General features: G+C 41.7%; 1 protein-coding gene and 1 pseudogene across 1 annotated transcript; one reads left to right on the top strand and one right to left on the bottom strand.

The window, feature by feature from the left end:
* The first annotated feature begins 816 nt into the window (after positions 1–816).
* On the top strand, positions 817–2,034 carry LOC102837772 (annotated as a pseudogene).
* A 10,025-nt stretch (positions 2,035–12,059) lies between these two features.
* On the bottom strand, positions 12,060–12,843 carry RHOH (ras homolog family member H). Its single transcript, XM_006873225.1, has one exon. The coding sequence runs from the start codon at positions 12,633–12,635 to the stop codon at positions 12,060–12,062; it is 576 nt and encodes a 191-aa protein (XP_006873287.1). The 5' UTR covers positions 12,636–12,843.
* Between the last annotated feature and the right edge of the window lie 12,455 nt (positions 12,844–25,298).

Genomic DNA, 25,298 nt, shown 5'->3' with positions numbered 1-25,298 from the left:
TTTGTGGTTCGCAGTCCAGTGCTGATACTACAGTGCCACACCACTGGGTACCAACAAATATTTTGTTTCCCTTATCCCTGACTGTTGTAACTGTAAAATGCTAAGAGCCCAAGGACTATATTTATTGAGAAAGGCCGCTGTGAGCTACATTCTGTTGTATCCTGAAGAATTTTTAGAATTAGGGAGGGGATTCCCAGTCATTCCAAATTTTGTGTGCAAAGCTCACTGGGAAGATGGACAACTCCAAGCTGCTGCACATGCTGTATCTCCCAAGTCTCTCTGTTCAAAGGTAGATAATGCTGTGAAGGTTCATTTTATATATCTAGGAAAATGTGGTGGTTCAAACAAGGATAGCTGCAAATTACAAACTCCCAGGGAGGCCATAAGGCGCTCTGGTAGCATAGTGGTTATGAATCGGGTTGCAAACCTTAAGGTCAGCAGTTCAAAACTACCAGCTGTTCCATGGGAGAAAGATAAGGCTTTCTGCTCCCATAAATATTTACAGCCTCAGAAACCCTGTACAGGGTCACTGTGAGTCAGTTCCGACTCCACTCCACGGCATATAATCACCACCGCCAGGGAGGCCATACTGCTTTTTGCATGCCTTTTGTCTGAAGTTTTGCATCGTTTCCTATGAGCTGTCCCTGAACTCCTATTTTCCATCTTCTGTGTGTCTAAGCTGATTCCAGCACCTCTCAGCCTCACTCTTGTTACTGTAAGCCGCCTCCGCCAAGGCTCTGAGAAGAGGCTCTTCTGTCCAGTGGTGATCCCTAAAAGAGCCCTTCTGCAGGACTCGGAGTAGTAGGGCACTGGGAGATGAACGCTGCCACCAGCAGCTACCCCATGGCCACCGAGACCACGCTCTATGAAAAGTTCAGTCCTGTGGGGCCTGTGCTGTCCATCCCGTTGTGCCGTAATATTACCTGCCAAACCCTGGGTTATGCTTACATCAACTTCCAGATGCCAGCTGTCACGGAGGGCATGCCGGACACCATGAACTTTGATGTGATTTAGGGAAATTCAATGCAAATCATGGTTACAGAGGGATTTCTCTTTGAGAAAATCTGGTGTGGGAAACAACTTCACCAAGAAACTGAACAAATCCATAGATAACAAGGCATTTTGTGATACTTTTTCTGCCATTAGAAATTCTGTCCACCAAGGCGGTGTGTGAAGAGACCAGCTCTAAGGCTTATGCCTTTGTCCATTTCTAGATCCAAGAGGATGCAGACAAAGCCACTGAGATGATGAATGGCATGATCCTCCATGACCGCCAAGTGTTCTTGGGCAGATTCAAGTCTCGCAAAGAACAGGAAGCGAGCTTAGAGCCAAAGCCAAGGAACTCACCAATGTTCATATCAGGAAATTTGGGGAAGAGGTTAGGATGAGAGTCTGAAAGAGCTGTTCAGCCAGTTTGGTTAAGACCTTCAGGGTCAAGGTGAAGGGAGTCTGCAGTGGAAAATCCAAAGGCTTGGACTTTGTGTGTTATAAAAAACACAAAGATACCAATAAGACTGGATGACATCAATGGAAAAGAAATCAGTGGGAAAGTCATCTTCATGGGCCATGCAGCAGCAGGCTTAGTTAAAATGGAAATTTGAGCAGCTGAAACAGGAGAGAATTAGTCGATATCATCAGGGTATGAATCTTTACATTAAGAACTTGATGACACCACTGATAAAGAGAAGTTGAGGAAAGAGTTTTCCTTGTGGGATCAATGATGCTGGAGGATGGCAGAAGCAAAGGGTTTGGCTTCGTCGGCTTCTCATCTCTTCTCATTAGTTGAAGAGTTAACAAAAGTAATTAGAAGAATGGATGCATTGTGGGCTCTAAGTAGCTGTATGTTGCCCTGACCCAAAGGATGGAGAGAAAGGCTCACCTGACCAGAGAGTATATGCTACAAATGGCAAAAATGAAAGCACTCTCTGCCAATGCTATCTTAGTCAGTTTCAGCCTGCAGCTGGTGGCTACTTTGTGCTAGCAGTTCCACAGGTTCAGGGAAGATCATCATATTGCACATACCTAACCGACTAACACAATAAACAACACTCTTATCAACAGAGAAAAGATTAAAATTGTCAAGGACTTCATTCTTCTTGCATCAACTATCAACACTCATGGAAGCAGCAGTGAAGAAATCAAACAATGTATTGCATTAGGTAAATCTGCTGCACAAGACCTTTTTAAAGTGTTGAAGATATCAGCTTGAAGACTAAGGTGTGCCTGACCCCCAAGCCATGGTATTTTCAATAACCTCATATACATGCGAAAGTTGGACAGTGGATTTGGAAGACTGTATAAGAATTGATGCTTTTGAGTTACGGTGTTGGAGGAAAATATTGAAAGTGCCATGGGCTGCCAAAAGAACCAACAGATCTGTGTTGGAAGAAGTGTAGCCAGAGTGCTCCTTGGAGGCCAAGATGGCCAAACTCGTCTCTCATACTTTGGACATATTGTCAGGAGGGACCAATCACTGGAGAAGGATATCATGTTTGGTGAGGTGGAGGGAGGGTCAGAGAAAAAGAGGAAGATACCCAGCAAGATGGATTGGCAAATGTCAGCATCGATGGGCTCAAGTGTGGTAACAATTGTGTGGTTGGTCCAGGACCAGGTAGTGTTTCCTTCTGTTGTGCATAGGGTTGCTATGAGTCTGTAGCAACTCGATGGCATCTAACAACAACTGACTAGCACAAATGACACCTAATCCATGCTGATAGTAAAGTGGGAAACTTCAAGCCTTCCAAGGAATGCTAGCTTGGGTCTTGTCCAACTCTTTGCCATTTGGCTCCAATTGGATCTGAGTGAGTACTCAGACCTCATGGTTATGGACTTTGGTGGGACTGGTGCCACACAGCATGGGCTGACTGACAGCTGCCAGTGTGAAGGTGTTCTCACAGCTGTGCAAAACTCAGCACCTCAGGCTACCACATCAATATGCTTCCAGTGTCTGCAGCCCTCACCCTGCAATGTAGGTCCCACACCCTGCAGTCCATGTTGGCTGCAGCACCCCCGAGGAAGTAGAAGCAGATGCTAAGAGAACATTGATCCCCACCAATGCATGCAAACCTCCTGGAAGGATTATGAGAATGCTGCTGATGATGGACAGCTTTGAGCGGCTGCACGTACTGGAGAACTTCTCGAGTCTCTCCACTCAAAGGCAGATGAAGCTGTGGTGGTTCTTCAGGCTCATCATGCCAAGAAAGTGGGCATGGTTGCTGCTGCTACCTCTTAGACAATGCAAACACTATTCAAAAGCCAAATAAAACCCCTCCTGGATTTCAGTTCATTTGAAGACTTCTAGCTTGTCCTATAGTCCTCAGCTTCAAGAACCCCAAATTGCAAATTTAATAGGACATTTTGTATCAAAAGGCCAATTACAAAACATCTAGAATTTTCCAATTATAAGAATATATTCTCTGGGTTCTGATGCAGCCCAGATATATATTTTTTTTCTATTGTGGGTTTTGATTCCCTCTCCCACAGAAATTGGTTTAATTTGTTGTACCCAAGTGTTTAAGTTTCTCAATAAAAAAGAAACACCTACATTAAGAAAAGAAGAGGAAGAGAAGCCAGGAGTAGAGCTCATCTTAGTACCCCAAGATCCCTGTGCATTGAAACTCGTTGACCCAGGGACAGAAGGCTCTAACGCCAGAGGAGTGGCAGAAGGAGGAGCAGCAGCAGAACCAAGAGCCAGAGCACCAGACAGAGCAGTAGGCTTTCCACCCACGGAGCAAGGACAGCTGATTGACTTTGGGTAGGAAGCCTGCTTATAGAGTGGGGGAGCTAGGTTTGCTGACCCATGGAGCTAGAGCCAAGTGCCTTCAGGCTGAGGCTTATGGTGGAGTGGTGTGCCCTATGGGCAATTTATCAGCAGCTGACTGGACTAACTGAGCCCTGGGCATTTCTGACCCTGAATTGTAACCTGTTAGCGTCCCTAAAAAAATCCCAGAACTGATTAGGATGTCTGAGTTCTCTGTGACCACTGCAATGAATTATTGAACTCAGTTGAGTAGAGAATGCTGTAGGAGAAATGGTTGGTGTCAAATTGTTTGAATTATCCAACAATGTAAAGAGCATTAAATATAACTGGTCATATTTTTAGCTTGTTAAGTGCCATTGAATCAGTTCTGACTCAGCGACCCTGTTTCTGAGCAGCAGCTGGTGGGTTAGCTAGTGGAGTTTTATTATATCAGAATTGTATGGTAAACTGGGACACTGTGAAAAATACCTGTAAAAGGGAAAGTTTTCTATATCATCTGTTTCCTTCTCAACAATAAGAGAATAATATCTACATTGGGAGAATGGCACGCAGATGTTATGATGAATAAAAAGTCTAGCTAGCACAGGGCCTGGAACCAGTAAGTATTCAAAGGTAGTTGCTTATTGTTGTCATTATTGTCACGTGTTATGTTACCTCACTGAGACTTTCTGCTCCCATAAAGATCTACAGCCTAGAAACCCCTACAGGGTCACTATGAGTCAGAACCGACTCAACGGCCCCTAACAACAAGTCTGTTGACCACTGCTTTATGTGGAGCTTGCTCTGTGTGGGACTTCCTATCATGTGGCTTACTATTGGTAAGTTCTAGAATGTTTTAATTTTATCAAGACTATTCAGATTGTTGTCTGCATGGGGACCAATTGAAAACCTAATAGCACTATCATTTGAACAGTAATCTACAAATACAAAGCACTTCCATGGTCTTTATTGTACTAATTCTACAAATAACACAGGAATTAATGTCTGTTTTTAAAAAGGGGAAACTGAGGCTGAAAGACACACAACTCAGACTTTCTGACTTCAAAATGCATCCCATTACTTACTTTCTGATGATGGCTCTGTTGTTGTTGTTGTTGTTAAGCCCAATCAAGTCAGTTCCAATTCATAGCGACCCTGTAGAGAAGTTCCAAAGATGTAGATCTTTGTGGGAGTAGAAAGCCTCATCTTTCTCCCTACATGCAATAGGTGGGCTCGAACCGACAACTTCCTACAACCTTATAGTTTGCAATCCAGTATTTGTCCTACAGAGCAACAGCCCTCCCCTCTCTCTATCTTTCATTAAATATTAAGCTCCATGTTAGGATATACTTTAGAACCTACTGAAAAGTGAGTGGGACTGCTAGATTTATCCAAATACTCTATGAATACACACCAACAGGAATTTCTGTGGTTTATTTTAGCTTGTAAAAAGTTGCTTGAGATCTTGATCAATGATTGTTTCTCTGGTTTATCAGGAAAAGTGTCACTACCATTGAGTTGTGTGGATTGGACTCAATTCAATTTGGTACCAGATCCTAAGATGGAAAGAAGGAAAGAAATCAGGCCCTCTTCCCCCTGTCTCACTCCCTCATCCAAAGGAAATACCTGAAAACGGAGGGTTGGAAAAGTAAGATATGGAAAAGAATGTTCCCAAGTTTTTAAAAGATCAAGACGCAATGTATCTCATCTCTGGCAATCCACATGCAATCAACCTATGAAAGATATTTCAAATATAATTTGAAATTAGAGTTGGGGTAGTGAAGCCATTTTCTAGGGCTGCCATAACCGAATACCACAAGCTGGGTGGTTTTTAAGAACAAACATTGTCTCATAGTTGTGGAGTGTGTTGATTTCTTTGTAGGCTCTGAGAAAGAAATTCTTTCTAACCTCTCTTCTAGTTTCTGGTAGCTCCTGCATTCCTTTGCTTGTAGTTACAGTATCCTATGGTATTCTACTGTCCTCCTGTCTGCAGGAGAGGGCTTCAAAAAGTTCATGGAAATTTTCCATTATCTTTTCATTCTACTTTTCATGAACTTTTTGAAGCTCCTTTGCATCTTTTTTTAATTTTTTAAAAATAAGGACCATTCATACATGATGAGGACCAATCCTACTCCTACATGACTTCCTGTTAACTGATGACATCTTCAAAGATGTTGTCCAAACAAGATCACATTTCACAGGGTACCAGGGTTTAGGATTTCAATATCTCCATAGCAGAAAGAGAATTTTTTTGTAAATGATGGTGCTCTGTGACTTAGTCAGATCCTGTTCTCTTCCAGAAAGAAAGATGAAAGGAAATGACTAGACCCAGACGTAGAATGTTTTATTTAAAAATAAAAATTTAAATACAGACCACTTGATTGCTAGGGGTGAGGTCTACAAGGCTACATGAGGTCGGATGTGGCAAAGCCATACAGTCAGGCTGCTCTGGGAGGAAGTGGGGTACGGATGGTGGTGTTGAGCAGAGCTTTGGAGTTCGACAAAGCTGCTCAAGACTCCCGGTGCAGCCTGCTACAGGTTTCTTTGAGTAAGATGGGACTCACAATGTGGCCACTTACATATCATATGGTGAGCTGATGTACACACAAGTGCTTAGCACGGTGTCCAGCAACTATGAAACACTCAAAATTTAACCGTTATTATAATATTCTGGCACAATTGCTTTCTATTTTCCTAGCGCAACAGAGGAAGAGGAATCAGGAATAGGAGGAGGAAATGGAATATGTAGCTAATTGCCTCCATGAACAACTGCCTCCTTTTCCATGAGACCAAAAGGATTGTATGGTGCCTAATTACTATTACTGAACATTGTGATCAAGGATTCTATAGAAAGCTCCTGATCAAAAGGGGGGAAATGCTGAACAGAATGTCAAATTCTCATGCACTCTAGGCTTTCTGAAACTATGCAGGATGGATGAATCCCTGAAACTTTAGCTTTGAGATAATCCCTTAAAGTCTTCTTAAAAACCAAACAATAGTTTAAGTGGTTAAAAAAAAGTCTGCTTTGAGCATTGTGCTCTTTTAAGAACTGTGGAGTCCTGGTGTGGAGCTGTGGGTTAATGTGCCAGACTGCAAAGCCGTTTGAACTGCAAGGTCAGCAGTTCAAGTTCACCAGCTGCTCATCAGAAACCCTATACAGGGTCGCTGTGGGTCAGAACCTACTCAACGGCACTTCACAACAACACAACAACATAGTGTACATTGGCTACCTAAAATGGGGGGAGGGGCTATAAAGGCATGAAATGACTGGCTTACAAGCTTTCAAGAAGGAGTTTAGTTTCAGAGTTTGCGGAGGGTGGGGATGTGGGGGGAGGTAAAATCCCCACTGAATAGTTTTCATCTTGTCTAGATGGGTCTGGAGAAAGGAGATGGGAATAAGATTCTTATGATTCAATAGTGAGTAATTGTTATCATGACTAATTGTGATTGTCACAATTGTAAAGGTAGAAGTTTTTTAACAAAAAGGGGGGAGTAGTTAATCTTACAGTCCAGGAACAGAGGACCCTAGGACCATCAAGGGAGAAGAGCACAAACGGAATGTGGGACCCAATACAGAGAAGCAGTGACACCAGAGACGGAGACAGAGATGAGGGCATGGAGAGAGAGAGCAGCTGAAGAATCCAGACTCATGGAAAGAGAAAGGTTGTGTGTTGGCAGCCAGGAGGCAGGCTTGCAGAATGTGCCCTGTGGTTGTTTAAATGATTATATATTCTTGAGTGTTTTTGTGTACATCCTCCCCCCAAAAAACAAACAAACAGAGAATAGAAGCAAATACTGTTGAATGATGATGCATGGAAGGGATTTTAATCATTGCAATGAAACAATGAGTATAAAACTGACGTTCTCCCATGTAAACTATTACTCAATTCACAATAAAAAATGTTTAAAACTGCTATATTGAATCAAATTGATAATAGCAACTCAAAAGGTTAGATAGGAACCTTAGGGGACAATAAGCTTATGTTAATGATACAGGAACATCTCAGGAGGGTGAAAACGTTCAGTGCAGTGAATGATTTCATAATGGCTCATCTACCCATAAGGAGCTCTGGTAGCATAATGGTTATGAATCGGGCTGTGAGCCACAAGGTTAGCAGTTCAAAACTACCAGCTGTTCCGCAGAAGAAAGATGAGGCTTTCTGCTCCTGTAAAGATTTACAACCTTGGAAACCCTATGCAGGGTCACTATGAGTCAGAACCAACTCCACAGCATGTAACAACAACTTCTACCCATAGTTCTGGTAACTCCCACCAACCAACTCTTTGCTGATGGGTCTGATTAAGAAAAGGAGGGAGAAGACGCTGGTAGGATTATAAGAGTCCATTGTGATAGTAATAGTTAACTGTGATTGTAAAAACTTGGAACTTGGTGTCTGAGTTCTGTGTGGGCAGTACAGTGGATTGGACCCAGCTGAGTAGAATACTATGTGCAGACTGGTTGGTCATTTTGTTGTTGTTGTTCAGAATAGCTACACAACCTAAAGAATGTAATCATTGTCACTGAATTACACCTGTACAAGCTGTTGAACTGGTGTATGTTTCACTGTGTATATTCTTAACAATAGCAAAACAAATTTTTTAAAAATCTTATGAATCACAATAGTAAAATAGTCTTTTATGCACACAAAAAAATGGTTGTTCTCAGCTCTCTTGTCAGCCTAATTTTATCTCAGTGGATTCTCATTCTCCATTTAAATAGTCAGTATAAAGTAAGACCGAATAGGATGAATCACTCAGCCACTCAAATCACTGACAAGTCTTTAATGTAAATGAAAGCATATTTAATGTTACAATTTGGTATAGTTAAGAATTGACAGAAAGGTATCACAATATCTGAAATAGAAGAAATGTCTGAGTCTGGGCAGGCAAAAATAAATATACTCACACATAGGACGTACTTATAAACAACAGCAATTACATGGATTCCACCCAAATGACCTGATTTCCCTTCTTACTCCTGTAAGGTTGGCTAGGGGTTGATTCTCTTCCAAACCACTGAGACCACACAGCAGCCCAATTCTTGTCTTTTCCTCTCCAGTTTAGTTCAGCTCCTATTTCTTCCCAATGCTCAGTCCTGAGAAATTTCAAAGAATGCCTTTAAGAGAATCCCCTGGGTGGTGCAAACAGTTAACAAGTTAGGCTGCAAACCAAAAGGTTGGTGGTTCAACTCCACCACCTAGAGTTTCCTCAGAAAGACCTAGAGCTACTTCTAAAAAATCAGCCATTGAAAACCCTCAGAGCACCATTCTACTCTGACACATATGGAGTGCCCATGAGACAACTGACTGGTGACAAAGGATTATTGTTCTGTTTTCAGTGCCTTCAAGGAACGAGTCTAGTAGGAAAGAAAGATGTCCATTAGCCTTAATGTGCTCCGGGTCCCATCACTGGGGAGGATTATACACAAATTGCCCTGCTTTCTGAGGTTAGAATCCCTAGAGGGAGCCTTTAAGCTTGTCGGCAGAAGCCCCATTATGTGTGTCTGGTCCAACTAAAAGCCTAGTGAAGAATTGCCAGGGAGTCTTTGTTACTTGACTCTGTCCTCTCTAGTCTTCCCTGGCCCTTCCAATATTCATACACCCCCTCCTCCCACTTCCCTTCAACAACAAGGAAAGAAAAGCTTTGGGGACAGCCAATTTTAATGAATAGAAATTCTGTTTTAGCATTAAATAGTTCTCCCACTCCCCACAAAGTCAGCCCTGAAGGAATCTGCATAAATTAGAGCAGGGGTGAAGAATATATGGCCCTAAGCCCACCAAATCCTGTGGCCTGGCAACCGCAGGTGGGACTCAAAGTTCAATTAATCTAGGGGCTTTTTTCATAGCAGCATAAATTGATTTTGCTATGCTATAAATACCCAAATGACCCTTGATAGAAAAAAGGCTCCCCACTCCTGAATTAGAGTGTGTTGGTGCTGCGGGGAGGGAGAAGGATCCGAGAGGCTATCAGTGGATATGAGCTACCCATCTCCACCCTTTGAATGCTCAGGACACCCAGTGTAGAGAGCTGGGTACAGGTGTCCTCAAGTCAAAGGATGCAGGTGATACACAGTCTCAAGGACAAGTCACAGGACTGGAGATCTGGAAATGTCAGGGTGAAGGCAGATACGTCAGCACCAGGGAAGTGAGGGAATATTAGCCATGGCCACTGAGACTCAGGTTCCAGCTTTTTTATTGAATGTGAATGAGCGGAGACAAGGAGAAAGCAGTGTGGGCAAAGGAGAACAGTGTTGGGTTTTGACAGTGATTCTAGCTATAAATAAATATACAGAGAAACTGAAAATTTTGGCTTGGTCATGTCAACATAATTATACTCATAGTCATTAATGCCAGCTTCTGTACCATTGTGTGCAATGCATCACAACAAATAATCACCCTGGTTGTGATTCCCAATGGTTGTAAGTTTTATTTGATTAGGCCAGCCTTTACAATTTTTGCCTCAAACAGAAAAAAGTTTCTGCTTTTACAGACCAGCAGGACCATTGCTTTTAAGCTGTTAGATAGAACCGGATCTGGTATCGTGTGTGTGTGTGTGTGTGTGTGTGTGTGTGTGCACGTGCGTGCGCGTGCGTGCGCACGTGCTCACTCCTATTTAGTATTTTCCCGAATCTCTTTCTATCAAGTATCTGAGTAATTGCTATATAGCTTTCCTGTTCTGTGTGTTTGTATTCCATCTCACTAGTTAGTAATTTTCTTCACTCAGATGCTCCACATTCATGAAATAGTAAAAGCTAAAAATTCCACCTTTTCACCTTTTCCCCACCCCTTAACTTGCATGTTGTTGTTGTTGTTAAGTACTTTGAGTCCATTCGGATCCATAGCAACCCTGTATAGGGGTTCCAAGGAGCAGCTGATGAGCTTGAACCACCGACCTTGAAATTCAAACATCTTTGCAGTCTGATGCATTAGCCCACAGTGCCACACCAGGACTCCTTCATTTGCATATACATATATTAAACACTTACTTAATTATTCTGTGGAGATACTAAAATTAATCATTTAAGTTGCATGTCAGCTGAGTTGAGGGCTCAAATAGGAATGAGTTTGCTAAATTGCTATGACACAGAATCGTTCTCTTTTACAAGCCCTGCAGTCAGATATAAACCACAGTGGCAGAAGAAGCAAGCACGTTTCTCTAGTTCCTGAAATGCATGTGGGCTACTGTGGTTCTGTCCCAGATTCTGCTGCTAGTACATGGAGCAATCTGATCTCCATCTGCAAGGGTTCCTTTCCATCTTCCTTATGAATGAGCTAGGTCTGTTCTTGTTGTGTGCCATCGAGTCAGTTCCAACTCATAGTAACCCTGTTTGCTGGTGGGTTTGAACTGCCAACTTCTCAGCAAACCAGTGTTTATCCTACAAAACCACACCAGGGTCTATTTAGTGCATAACTGGAGCTTCTTGGATGAAAGGTCATATAGTACATGTTTTAAAGTTTCTTTCATAATGATAGTGAAATATAGGTTAGGACTTTCAAATCATTTAAGTGTTATCAAGTCAGTTCTGACTCATAGTGACCAGTACAGGGTTTCCCAGGAGCAGCTGGTGGGTTTGAACCACCAACTTTGTGGTTAGCAATCCAGTGCTTGTCATACAATGTCACACTAGGCAGTATTAAAATGTTATTAAACATATATTTTGATTTGCCGGTTTGAATAAGAAAGGTAGGTGGGAAATTAACCACAAGCATTAGTTTAGGTCTTTCAAATTTTTAATTACCTGGTAAAATCCAGATGAGCAGTTTCAACAATATTATTACTGCTTCAGTAGAAAATAACAATACTACAAACACATGGCAGAGCCCCATGGAGTCACTTCACTGGTTCAAGAGTTTGTGTTTGTAAGTTGGTAGGAAAAGAAGTTCCAAGTGTGAAGCCTTAATTATAAATGAGAGGGCTTCAAACAATTTGTGGAACAATGGAATTAAAAAGTAATGGGATTTTTCCACAAACTTTTTGAAGCCTCATGGTACAAGACACATAAAATGTGTCCTTACATGTGGAATTCTTCAGGAAACACATCCCATTGTCCAAATTTATGGAGACCTTTTTAATGTAAAAACTTTTTTCTTATCAGAGATGGAATAATCACTGCTGCTTGTGTCTCACAGAGTTTTCTATTAGACTGAGCAAGAAGTTATTTCTAGAGTCCAGTCAGGGACTAAGTCTCTTCAAGAACTATATCCAAAAGGAAACACTGCTCAGGATATTTCCAGAAAGAGCATGGATCCTCTGGTTTGCCAGCTCTCCCTCTATCCATTAGTCTCTGCAGTGAGTATGTGAGTGTTGCTCTCTTCGGGGTCTAGAAGATGCTGCACTCATTCATGGAGAAAAGCCGTCTTCTGTTGCGCCTCCTAGCTTGGTTGACAGCAGTTCGGACAGCACACTCAAATACCTGCTGTACCCCACGGTTACTGAGAGCTGAACACTCAAGGTATCCCTTGGCTCTCACTTCCTGGGCCAGTCTCTTTCCATCTATGGCACTGACACAGGATGACCGGTGGGGCCCCATCTCCCGCTGGTCAGTCTGGGTGGCCACCACCAGCACAGGAGTGCAGGGCAAGTTGCTCCTGATTTCCCCAATCCACTTGTTCTTCAAGTTCTGGAAAGAGTTCTGGTTGGCCACCGAGTAGCACATTAGCACCACATCTGCCTGCTGGTAGGACAGGGGGCGGATGCTTCTGAAAGCGTCATTGCCAGCTGTGTCCCAGAGACCCAGGCTGATCTGAATACCATCCATGAAGACGTCCACCCCTGTGTTCTCATACACTGTGGGCTTGTAGGCTTCCGGGAAGGTCTCTGAGGTGAAGCGCACCAACAGAGAGGTCTTCCCCACAGCGGAGTCTCCCACCAGCACACACTTGATAGAACTCAGCATCTTCCCCGGCTGGTTTCCTTGTTGCAAGTTCAGAATCTCAAGGAACACAGTGCTCAGTGAGCTGCTGTAGCAAACGCCATTCAGTAAGGGGACATGAAGCCAGGTGGGTTTGTGTTCTCCACACCTTCAGTGGCGCCCTATAAATTTTACTTGTCCCTGTCCATCCAGGAAGAAGCACAGGCTACTTCGAAAATCTCCAGAGCCTCGTTTTCAACTGGGAAAAGAAAGAGAAAAAAACATTGAACCTCTTTTTTGTTATTGTTTCTGGTTTTCTTTCTTTCTTTCTTTCTTTTTTTTTTTTTTTATGCCAGGGTACTTCCTTATGGGCAAACAGATTAAACGTAGAAATGTGTACCCCATCACAGAATAACTGCTCAACCCCATTCCCCTGAGCTCACTGAAAAGTCGGGCCCACTTCCCCTTAGCAAAGCAAACTTGGATCTGTTATCCCCAACCACGTGCACCCCCAACTCCACCAGGCCAAGAAACAGAAGTTGATTTTATCTGTAAAGTCAACCAAGTGATAAAACGTACACACATAATCAACTGCTCTGATCGCAACATGAAAGGGACCTCAATAGCGACCTGGTGTGTCAATGAGACGTTTTCCAAACTGCTCTGCACCGGCTTCTGCTCTGACAAGTGGAGAAGGTAACCGAGTGCTCTCTGTCTCTTCAGTCTCCAATGGACCCCAGCCACCTTGGGAACTGCAAGAAAGAAGAGGGTAATGAGCGACAGGCGCTACAAGTGTCGGCTTCTGTTTATTCATCAGTCACCCAGTCTTTGGTTTATGTGAGAATTTTTGTGGAAGAAACAGAAATCACCAGCCCTGTAAAAGTTTGCTATGGTTTTCCCTTGAGATAGTCCTAAATTCTAGTATTATCACGATTTCCATGAAAAAGGACAGTTGACTATACTGCTCCCTTCAGGTTTTAAATCAGTCTGAAATTATGTCTCTCAATCCCAGAACCTTTTGAGACTCAATAACTTGATTACGCTTCACATTTCTCCTCTTTCCGACATTTTCACAGAAAGGACGCCTTCAAAATAGGTCTCCGCAGTTGAACCACAGAGTAACCGAGGACGGACAGGAGACCACACCTTGACAAAGCAAAGGTATTGGGCCCTTCTGCTACTATGTTTGTAAGTGACGTCTAGTCGGTTTTAGTGGCCTTGTATAGGGTTTCTGGAGTCCTGGTGTGGTGCTGTGGGTTAATGCGCCAGACTGAAAAGCCATTTGAACTGCAAGGTCGGCAGTTCAAGCTCATCAGCTTCTCCTCGGAAACCCTATACAGGGTCGCTATGGGTTGGAACCGACTCGATGGCACTTAACAACAACAACAATAGAGTTTCTGGAGTGCTGGTGTGGCACTGCGGGATAAGGAACTAGACTGCAAGGTTGGCAATTCAAACTTACCAGCTGCTCCTCGGAAACCCTACACAGGGTTGCTATGGGTCAGAACTGACTCGACGGCACTTAACGACTACAGCATAAGGTTTCTGAGGAGCAACTAGTGGGTTTGAATTGCGGACTTTGCGGTCAGTAGTCCAATGCTTATCCTACGGCGCCATGCCAGGACTCCTCTGTGTTATTATTTGCTGTTGTTAAGTGCCGTCGAGTTGGTTCAACTCATCATGACCCTGTACCCTGTACACGGTTTCTGAGGAGCTACTGGTGAGTTTGAACCGCGAACCTTGGCCAAGTGCTTATCCTACAGCACCATGCCGAAGAAGAGCAATAGATAAAAAGGAAGACTTAGGGAACAAGGCACTCCGCCTTCTGGCGAACTGAGGGGCGTCCAGAAGGTAATCTTAGTTTCACTTTAGCCTCAACTCTCACCTCAGGTCAGCAGATGCCTATTCTAACTGGTAGCCCTTCATCAGACGCTCCCTGCTGCAGTCTTGGCCTGAAAAGACCTTCTCTTCACTCTCCCTAACTCCTACCTTTTCTTAAAAGTCTCCTTAACCGCCCACCCCCTCCAAAGGCAGGTGCCTCCTTTGCATGTTCCCATAGCACCCCCTGTGTACCTCTAATATAGGAATCCCTGTGTGGTGCAAATGGCTAACACACTCAACTGCTAACCAAAAGCTGAAGTCCACTGTGAGGTGTAAGAAAGGCCTGGTAATCTTGTTCAACTCTGACACAACATGGGGTTTCCATGCATTGGAGTTAACGTGATGGCAACTGGCTACCTCTAACATGGGAATAAACACACTCTGCTGAAATTGTTGGTCCTGTTGGGTTTGCTCCTCATTTGTAAAACTCGAGATCAACCCTACCTTCTCAGGTGGCTTGTAAGGATCCGGGGGAAAAGAAGATAGCACATCAATAATCAGTGCTTGTACTTTGTCGATTTGGAAATGCTCTGATTGTTACATAAGAAAGCTCCTTCAGAATGATACTGAAACTAAACCCACTGCCATAGAATCCATTCTGCCTCACAGCCACACGACAGGACAGAGTAGAACTGACCCACAGGGTTTCTGTAGCTGTCAGTCTTCACAGAAACAGACCGTCACAGCTTTCTCCCCCAGAACAGCTGGTAGGTTTGAACCGTCAATCTTTTGGTTCACAGTCTAGCACTTTAACCACCATGTCACCAGGGCGTTTTCAGAGTGAGTTGGCATAATATAAAACTACCATTATCAACTAATTATTATTGTCATAGGTTTTAGGTTAGCTGGGCAGATGCCATGTTCTAGCTAGAACCCTTTCGTCAGACACATTCCCTGCTGTAACCTTCACCTGAAAGTTAAAGGAACTATGTTGTTGTTGTTGTTAGGTGTCTTAATGACTCTGTATAGGATTTCCAAGGAGTGGCTGGTGGGTTTGAACCACTGACTTTGTGGTTCAAACCAACCTTGTGGTCCAGGGCATTATCCTGTAGTGCCACACCAGGGATCCAAAGTAGCTAAGGCAGGTAAGTATTCTACAATTCAACCATGCATTGGCCTTTACAAATGGGTTAATCAAATAATGAATTCATATGATTTGGTTTTAAAACACACATAAATTGGGTGACCTTGGTCAAGTTCCTTAAACTCTCAGAGTCTTGATTTCCTCATAAAATGAAAAGAAGAAAACCACTTTCTCCGTGGGCTTACGATAGGGATTCAACATATGGAGACTCTTGGCTCTTTGGTTGAGATGGTTTATTCCAAAAGGCTAATAGAATTCTTAGTTTTCTTTTTACAAAAGAAAATGTGGACCCAAGGCAGTCATCAGCCAGCTATGGTCTGTCCATCACAGAGAAGATACCTCAGCGTGCAACTCCTCTAAGAGTTTTTGTCAAAGGACCTGCACTGACCCATATGTTCACTAAAGGAACTGCTATTGTCATGACACTAACACATTTAGATGATTAAGAAATCACCCCCCTCCTCTGCGGCCCCTCTACAACCTAGCAGTGACCAGAACAAGGCAGGCTCTGCATGGGTGAGCCACGAGAGCACCCCATCTCGCGAGGGGGGTGGAGTCTTTGCTTTTATTTCTTTTTCTTGATAGAAAGGGAAGCAATTCAAACTATCTTAAGCAACTTAGCTAAAACAACAACAACAACACCTTAACCATCTCTAAAATCACTCCAAATTCTTTTTTTTTCCCATTGTTGTAAATATGTATCTATACCACATTTGCCAATTTACTATGTTCCATACGTACTGTTCAGTGATGTCCATTACATTGGCCAGGTTATACCACTCCAAATTCTTCTATACATTTTTTTCAGATTTAAAAAGAAAATTATTTTCCCAGTAGTCCACACACTTGCCAAATATTTAGCCAAATAGCTTCCCTTGATCTGACAGTTTATCATTTGTCACTCCCCATTGTGAGTCTAATCTTTCCATTAGTTCCAATAATCCTTCATGATTAACAACTGTGTCAATAACAGTCTTATAAAAATTCCTTTTGATCTGGAAGTGTTTTCTTGGATGATAACTTATAAATGTGGCATTGCCTGGTCAATGGGTCATTTTGTCATTTTGATTTAAATTTCCAGGTTATGAATGAGATCCGTTCCTGTGTCTTTAAGCATTTGTAAATGAAGTTTAGCAGGTACATATGATTCTTATTTAGCCCTACTTTAGTGCAAGAAAAGACTCAAAGCCTTTTCAATAATTTAAAAGCTGCACATGCAGCAAGTGAAGAGGTTGTGATAAAGCATGTGTTGCGAGAAGGGGTTAGTTCAATCATTTTAAACTATGAACAAATTTAATGACCTTAAAGGGCAAGTACGAGTTGTCTGTAAGTAAGTAAGCCTGGTGTTTGTAACCCAGGGACTGTCTGTATAGAGAATCTGACAGGGACTGCTTTGTATATGTCGTTCATTAGCTGTTGCTTTTATTTAAATAATTTCTTTTTAAGAATTTGTAATTAATATTGTTAAATTGTACATTTCAAAAAATGTTGATTTGGCAAATACTGAGTTTATATAGATAAATATTTTACAACAATTGAAAAACTAAAACCACAAGCACACATTTATTTAACACGTGTTGTGTGACAGGCACCACACCAGGTCCTGGGGATGTAATTGTGAACAAGATAATTGCTGTCTCTGTGGAGAGCATGGCTTCAGAGCTGCATAGACTTCAGAAGATTTAAGACTCAACTACAGACACACTACTAGGAAATGGCAGCGGTAGTAGCTCTGTCTTTCCATACCCCATGATTTCTATCAAATCATGTTTCCCAAACCAAACTGTGCTTCCTAAACAAACTCAGATGCAAGACACTTCCCAGCCATCCTTCCACCAGGCCACTCTGCCTATTTTCTTCCTACAAGAAACCAGGTCTTGATATTAAAAAAAAGAAAAAGCATACTGCTTTTTTATCTGCATGCTGGTTTTACAAATTTCACAGTTTGTGAAAATCCACCCCCCTGAACTCCAACAATGTGTTAATTTTTTCCAGTCTATATCTTAAATATCAGTAGAAACAGTATTTTTTAAATTAAGAGTAACATCTTTGCAGTGAACACATTCTCAAGCAGCATTTAACCAATTATGTTTCATGATTTCTAATCCTACTTTGGAGTCCTGGTGTGGCACTGCAGGATAAACTCTGGACCACAAGGCCAGTTTAAACTGCAAGGCCGGTGGCAGTTCAAACCCACCAGCTGCTTCTCATAAACCCTATACAGGGTCGCTATGAGTTGAAGCTGACTCAACACACTTAGCAACAACAACAAACATAGCGTATATTTAGTTTAATTAATACGGAGTATCTCCAGTCCTCAGATCTTTCAAATCTCAGCACCTTAAGTGTCCAAGCCCCTCTGAGTCAAGAGCCCTGCTCCTTTGATGCACCAGGAACCTAGCACCCAGTTGCCTTGCTTCTGTTCCAGCCAGTCTGTTCCAATCCAATCCAGGAGCACAGTAATGACATTGTTGCCTGGTCCAAATTCAGTCCGAGTACAAGGTTCATAAACCAGGCAACTGCCCAGAGCACCAATCATTAAGAGATACTAGAATCTCATCACATTATACTTCAAGATCTTGAACTATTCTTTTTGACAATGAATGTGACGCCGTTCCTCTTCAGTTTGCCGTTCCTGACATAGTAAACCATGTGATTGTCAGACTCAAAATGGCCAGTATCAGTCCATTCCAGCTCACTGATGCCTAGGAGATCAGTCTTCATGCATTCCATTTCACCTTTGACAACTTCCAATTTTCCTAGATTCGTACTTCGTACATTTCATATTCTGACTCTTAATGGATATTCACAGCTGTTTCTGCTCATTTTGAATTGTGCCCCATCAGCAAATGAAGGTTTCCTCCGTTAGCAGCATCACAGTCAACTCTACTTTGAGGAAGCAGCTCTTCCCAATTATATTTTGAGTTGTCTTCCAACCTGAGAGGTTCATCTTCCAGTACTGTATCTGACAATATTCTGGTGCTATCTGACAGTGTTCCACTGCTATTCGTAAGGTTTCCAGTGGCTAAACATTCACAACTAGTCTACTTCTCCTCCTTCCTAGTCTTAGTCTGGAAGCTCAGCTGAAACCTGCCCACCATGGGTGTACCCTGTTGGTATTTAAAATACCAGTGGTATCATTTCCAGCATCACAGCAACACGCAAGCCGCCACAGTACACAACTAACGGCCGAGTGGTTGTCTGTGACAGGCAACAGCAGTAGGTTCAACATAACAATGATTGTGAGGCTGGCTCAGGCCCAGGCAGTGTTTCGTTCTGCTGTGCATACGGTCACTATGAGGCAGAATCGAATCAATGGCACCTAACAACCACAACCAGAACTTCATCTCAAACATTTTTTTTCACCAGTTGCCATGCAGCCAATTCTGACTGTATGGTAATCCCATGTGTGTCAGTGCAGAACTGTGTGCTTTGGGTTTTCAGTGCTGATTTTTCAGAAGTAACCCACCAGGTCTTTTTATAAAGGCATCCCTGGTTAGACTCAAACCTCTCATCTTTTGGTTAGCTTCCAGGCACCTTAACCATTTGCACCACCCAGTGCAATCTTATCTCAAAACTAAAGTGAAAGAAAAATGTATTTCTCACCACTTCTCTCAAAGTGGTTGGAAGAAATACTCTGAAAAGTTGCTCGGAGTTGGGGATGCAAATCCCAAGGGACATGTTTACAGACACCGCATCGGCCCTAAGCTTCCTTCTAAGCAACATGAGCTTCATTTCCTGAAGGCCTCTTATTTTTTTGAGTTGGTTATACATGTTTGTAGCCTGAGCTGAGAGTGGGGCTCAGACATATTTAATTGTGCTATGATACAATGATGCTATAAAGCAGAGGTTGGCAGAACCTGCCAACGGGGCTATGACCACATTACAAAGGATAAGAATGAATAGAAAGGAAGAAAAGGTGACAGCAAATACAGTTCTTCTTTCAGGAACTTTACAAAATATTTAGCTACAGACATGCTCTGTGTTGTTTACAATGGCAAAAATATGTCATCAAATTACCAACTAATTATCATCTATCCCTATGACTAAGAAGCTCTGGTAGTATAGCGAGTTATGAGCTGGGCTGCTAAACGCAAGGTCAGCTGTTCAAATCCACCACCAGCCTCTCTATGGGAGAAAGATAAGGCTTTCTGCTCCCAAAGGTTTACAGCCTCGAAAACCCAATACAGAGTGACTGTGAGTCAGAACTGACTTCATGGCACATAATCACCACCAGTACCATGCCTATGACTGCGTTCTTTAAAATAGCTGTACAACTATGTTAGCTGTCGTGAAAAAAATGCTAGCTACACTAAGGGCTGAGGAGAGGAGAATAAAGGGTGATTGCATAGATTTGAACAAGTCAAGAAAGCTAAGTGTATCGACCAGTTAAGGAGGATTGTCTCTGGGACTTGGGATTGTAGGTAATTCTCATTTACGTCTCCTTGTTTATGTGCATTTTTAAATCAATAGAATAAGCATGTGTTCCTTATACAATTTTGAAGCTTTTCTTTGTATATGCTGTTTTGTTTAAGTTTGACTCCGAAGGGAAAGAAAAAGCTGAGTTGATCCCTTAAGAATGCAGAGAATTTCTATCACCACATCAGTGTCTTTGATAACATTTTTCTAGGACTAAAGAACTGAATTCGTTTAAAATTACTAAAAGCACTGTCTTCAACTTCTGATTCCTTTTTACAAAGAACCTACTTTATCTTCTCCTTCTGCCTGGAGACAAGACAAGCAAAGTTGAATCATTCTGCCTCCTCTCTGACAGTTATCTGAACCTTTCTCTTTGTTCATTTTCTTGCTTCTAAGAGTCTTACATTTCCTTTTCACAGAACAGTCTTTCATTTTCTTTTACAGAACTCCTGGTCGACCAGGCATTCAGGGAGAGAAGAGGAGAGATGAATAGGTGGAGCGGCGGAGTTTTTAAGACAACGAAATGATTCTGTGTGATATTGTAATGGTGGACACAAGGCATTATGTGTTTGTCCATAGGATTGTTTCATTAATGTAAACTATGGATTTTAGTTGATAATAATGTATCTATATTGGCTCATCAATTGCAACACACCAGTGCAAGACAGGGAAATGTATGAGAAAGAGACTGTACAGGAACTCTGCAATTTCTGCTCAGTTTTCTTACTAACTGCTCTGAAAAATAAGTAAGATCTATTTTTTTTTTTTAAGGCTCTTTTTACATCTTTTTTGATAGTTAAAAAAAAAAACAATATGGCCTGGGTATTATATAATGTTAAGGGACTATAGCTAATTTTGTTAGGTAATAATCATTTTGTGATCATATGCCTATTTCAAGTCCTTATCAGATGAAGAAGCTGAAGCATTTGCAGGTAAAATAAATATGTCTGGAACTTTTTTTATTCTAGAAAGAAAAAAATAACAAAGTAAAGGTGATAGATGAAATAAGATTGGAAACATTGAAATCTGTTGAAGTTGAAGTTGGGGGATGGGCATGTGGGGGCTCTTTTGACTATTCTCTCTACGTTTGTGTATGTTCAAAAGTTTTTCCTTATGAAAAATTTTAAAGGGTGAGCCTGTTGTTTTCTATAGCATTGCAACCAAGTTGTAGTTTTATTCTCACTTTTTAGGAATCAAGAAAATGCAGAAAATAATATGTATATTTTTTAACTCTTTTGAGTGCTGTGGTGACTTTTTCAAGTACCCCTGGTAAAGGGTAGACACATGTCAACATGGGTGATGGGGCAGGCACTATATAAGAGGGAGGTTGGCAGAAGAAAGATGAAGCTAATGGGAGAGACAGGGAGGAGAGCAAGAATGGCGGTAGATACTGTTAACTGATGGTTCATGGAGGGGATTGCAATTATTATAATGAAACAGAGCATATTAACTTCCCTTGTCCCACTCAGCCCTATTTCTGCAGAACATCTCCATCTTTGCAAAAGAGCAAAAAGTCATAATGAAAATAACTTTAAAAGGAAAGAAAAGAAACTCAGGAGTGAAAATGTATTACACATACAAAACCAGATGGCATATCAATGTAATTCTGAGAGTGAGGGAGACCCCTCTGCCCTGCGGGGTGGTTTTTTGGTCTGAAAAGGCAATGAGGAGGTTCTGCTTTATGATTGCATTAGACTTATAGTAGTTTCCCTGTGTGGTCATTACTTACTATGAAAATATGGATTCAGCCTGATATTGGGTAGACTTCCACCTAGCCCAAGATAACTCCTAGCTCAAAAGCTTTATCTATGACTACAAAGGCCGAAATGTCGCAGGATTTCCACATTTCCCCAACCCCAGTCCCATAGTACCCCTAACAAACACAGTCATCATACAGCACACAAGTCCAAGACAGTGGTAGTGAATAGTGTTCGCCTTTTACTTGCTGATCCAATCAGTCTGAAGATCTCTCATAATTCTCAATAACTTTTCTACTTATTTTCTCTGAACCATTCGTATATACCCTTTCTTCTGATCATAAACATAGTACACACACATTCTAGAACACATAGGAAATAATGAAAAATCCAACACGAGAAGGCAAAAACCAACTACCACCTAGTACCAAAACCTGGTAAGAATTTAACATACCTTTTCCATTTTGTCTATGTGTGTACATCCTGTTTTAAAACTAATATACTTTATATACAGCTTGGCAACTTACCTCATTTATGAGACATTTCATCATAAATAGTTCTTCCTATATCATTGATTCTTCAGGCCTTTGTTGTTGAGTGCTATCAAGTTGATTTCAACCCATAGCGACCCTGCATAGGGTTTCCAAGGAACAGCTGGTAAGCTTGAACCAACAACCTTGCAGTTCAAATGACTTTGCAGTCTGTCGCATTAGCCCACAGCACCACACCAGGACTTCAGACCTTTAGTAACTGCCTAATACTTGTGTTTTAGTACATGAATGTAACATCCCTTATTTAACAACTGTCTATTTGGAGGCATTCAAATTATTTCTAATGTTTTACTATAAAAACACTCAATGAACATTTTTTTGTATATGACGATTTCTTTAGGATAAATAGCTGTGAGGGAAATTACTGGTAGAAAAGAGATGAACAGATCGGACCCATTTATAATCCATAAGCAGGGCCTGAGGATATTAATTTCATCACATTACAACAAGAGTTGGGTATGTTGTTGTTGTTGGTAAGTGCCACCAAGTTGGGGCCAACTCATGGCAACCCTGTATAAGGCTTCCAAGGAATGACTGGTGGGTTTGAACCAACGGCCTTGTAGTTAGCAGTCTAATGCTTATTCTATAGTGCCACATCAGGACTCCTATCGCTGGGTGTGTTGTTGTTGTTGTTGAAGACAGTCAAGTTGGTTCCAACCCATAGCAACCCCGAATAGGGTTTCTAAGGAGTGTCTGGTGAGTTTGAACCGCCGACCTTGCGGTTCAAATCAACATTGCAATCAAGAGTTTATCCGACAGTGCCACACCAGGACTCTGTCGCTGGGTATAATACTTGCTAATTTGATTTGTTTTAATTTGCATTTCATTTTTAATGCGTGAAAATTACAATTCTCTTATATGGTTATTGACCACATACTTTTTTTCATTTATAAGTCATCTGTTTATGGTTTTTTCCTACTTTTTTAGTGAGACAGTCATCTTTTATTCATGATTTTTAAAAGATCATTAGAGATTAAGAATATTACTCTTTTCTTGGTTAAATAAATTGAACTTTTAAAAATAGATCTGTGACCATGTGTTCTGGGAATTCCCCCAATTCCTGGCACTCACCCATCACTGAGCAACCCCTAAAGAGACTGTTAAAATGATATGTCTCCTCCTGTGGAAAACACTTAGCACTATTTGATGCCTAAAAGGTCACGTAGCTTAGCCCACTCATTTCTGCCATAAGGAAACCAATGATTAGAAAGAAGTGGTTTAGGTAAAGAGGTAGAGGGGATGTAGGGTGGATGTGGAGGGCTAGGGCCCAACTCAAAACCCAGAAACTTGATAAGCTGAGTCAGCACTCTTTCATCTGCCAGTGATTTTTAAAATACGTATTCTAGCTACATTTTATGGTGGTAATGATGATTGTATGCTATGCAGTGGGTTCCAACTCATATATAGGGTTCGTGAGGCTATAAATCGTTCCCCCAAGGAGTAACTGATAAATTGGAACTGCTGACCTTGCGGTTAGCAGCCCAAGTCGTCACCTGCTGTGCTACCAGGGGTCTTTCTGCTACATTTTATGTTGTTGTTATTAGGTGCCATCGAGACGGTTCTAACCCATAGCAGCAGAGGGAAACACGGCCTGGTCCTGCACTTTCGTCACAATTGCTGCTACCCTGCGTTTTATAGCCCATGTTTCATTCCCTTAGTAGGTTAAGTAAAAAGCCTATAGTAAATAGTGAGAGAGATATTCCAAATCATACGTAAAAGCAATCAGCTGTGCTCTCATTTTTGTTTTTTCTATCTGAGAAAGCTTTTATTATACATTGGTAGCTTTTTATTCAGATGTGTGTATCCACTTTTGCTATAAAAAGACTTCTCAAATAGATTTCCCCTTTCTCATGAGCTTCCTTTGAGAGAGATTACCTCTCATTAAGAGCAATTATCAAGCTTTCAAACATCATCTAGAATTAGGATAAATCCTTAGTCTAATGGCTTACACTATAAAAGACATAAAAGAATTTTTTCTGAGTATTTGGCCCAGCCCTATTCAGATTTTAGAGGAGGGAAGGAATCATTTTTTATAACGTAAAAACTAATGAGAGATGATTTCATTTTAGGTTCGGTGTATACCATTGCTGATGGGGGCCCATCACAGAGCCCAGGTTGTGGTATAGACAGACTCTTTCGGACTCTGGATTCCATCACTGATATGGAGTATAGCCCAAGGCTAACCGGAACTATAAAATGTGGATAATAATGTATAGTGTATAGGATGGTTTTTGGTAATGAAAAAGCCTAGCAGAGGGCCTGATCCTTAGTGAATAATAATCATCATAAACATGGAAGTTACCATTAACCAGACAAGCTTTAAGTGCTCTCTGAAAATTAACTCATTTAGTCATTACATCAATCCTATGTGATTGATATCACTTTTGTCCCATTTTACAGCAGGGGAGAATAAAGTACAGAGAAGTAAAGGACAGGCTTGCCTGACATGACAAGCCTGTGAAGGGGTAGGGGTTTGAAGCCTGGCAGTCTGGCCTCAGAGGCCATTCATTGTGCAGATGCTACCTCCCCTCCCACATGCCAAACTGAACTCTAACTTGGATGAAGGTCACCTAGCCCTTGCAATTTTGATGAAAGTAAGCAATCCTTATGAATAGCAGAAAAACATTGTCAGATATAGTGTCAGAAAATGAGCCCCTCAGGTTGATAGGCATGCAAAATGCAACTGGGGAAGAGCTGCCTCCTCAAAGTAGAGTTGACCTTGATAACGCGAATGGAGTAAAGCTTGTGGGAGAAAAGCCCGCAGGACCTTCATTTGCTGATGGATCACAATTCAAAATGAAGAGCAACAGCTGTAAACATCCACTGAAAATCGGAACATGGAACGTACAAAGTATGAATCTGGGAAAATTGAAAGTTTTCAAAAATGAAATGGAACTCATAAACATCGATATCCTAGGCGTTAGTGAGCTGAAATGGACTGGTATTGGCCATTTTGAATCTGACACCTACATGAATGACAAATTGAAGAGGAATGGTGTTGCATTCATTGTCAAGAAGAACATATCCAGATCAGTCATGAGGTATAAAGCTGTCTGTGATAGGATAATATCCATGC

This window comes from Chrysochloris asiatica, unplaced genomic scaffold, assembly GCF_000296735.1.
Source record: "Chrysochloris asiatica unplaced genomic scaffold, ChrAsi1.0 scaffold00230, whole genome shotgun sequence".
In the NCBI taxonomy this organism is placed as follows: domain Eukaryota; kingdom Metazoa; phylum Chordata; class Mammalia; order Afrosoricida; family Chrysochloridae; genus Chrysochloris; species Chrysochloris asiatica.
Note: the sequence above shows the minus strand (reverse complement) of the source record. Positions and strands in the feature narration are given on the sequence as shown.

Excerpts from the sequence above, each read along its gene's own strand:
- RHOH (XM_006873225.1), bottom strand. The coding sequence starts at position 12,635 with ATGCTGAGTTCTATCAAGTGTGTGCTGGTGGGAGACTCCGCTGTGGGG.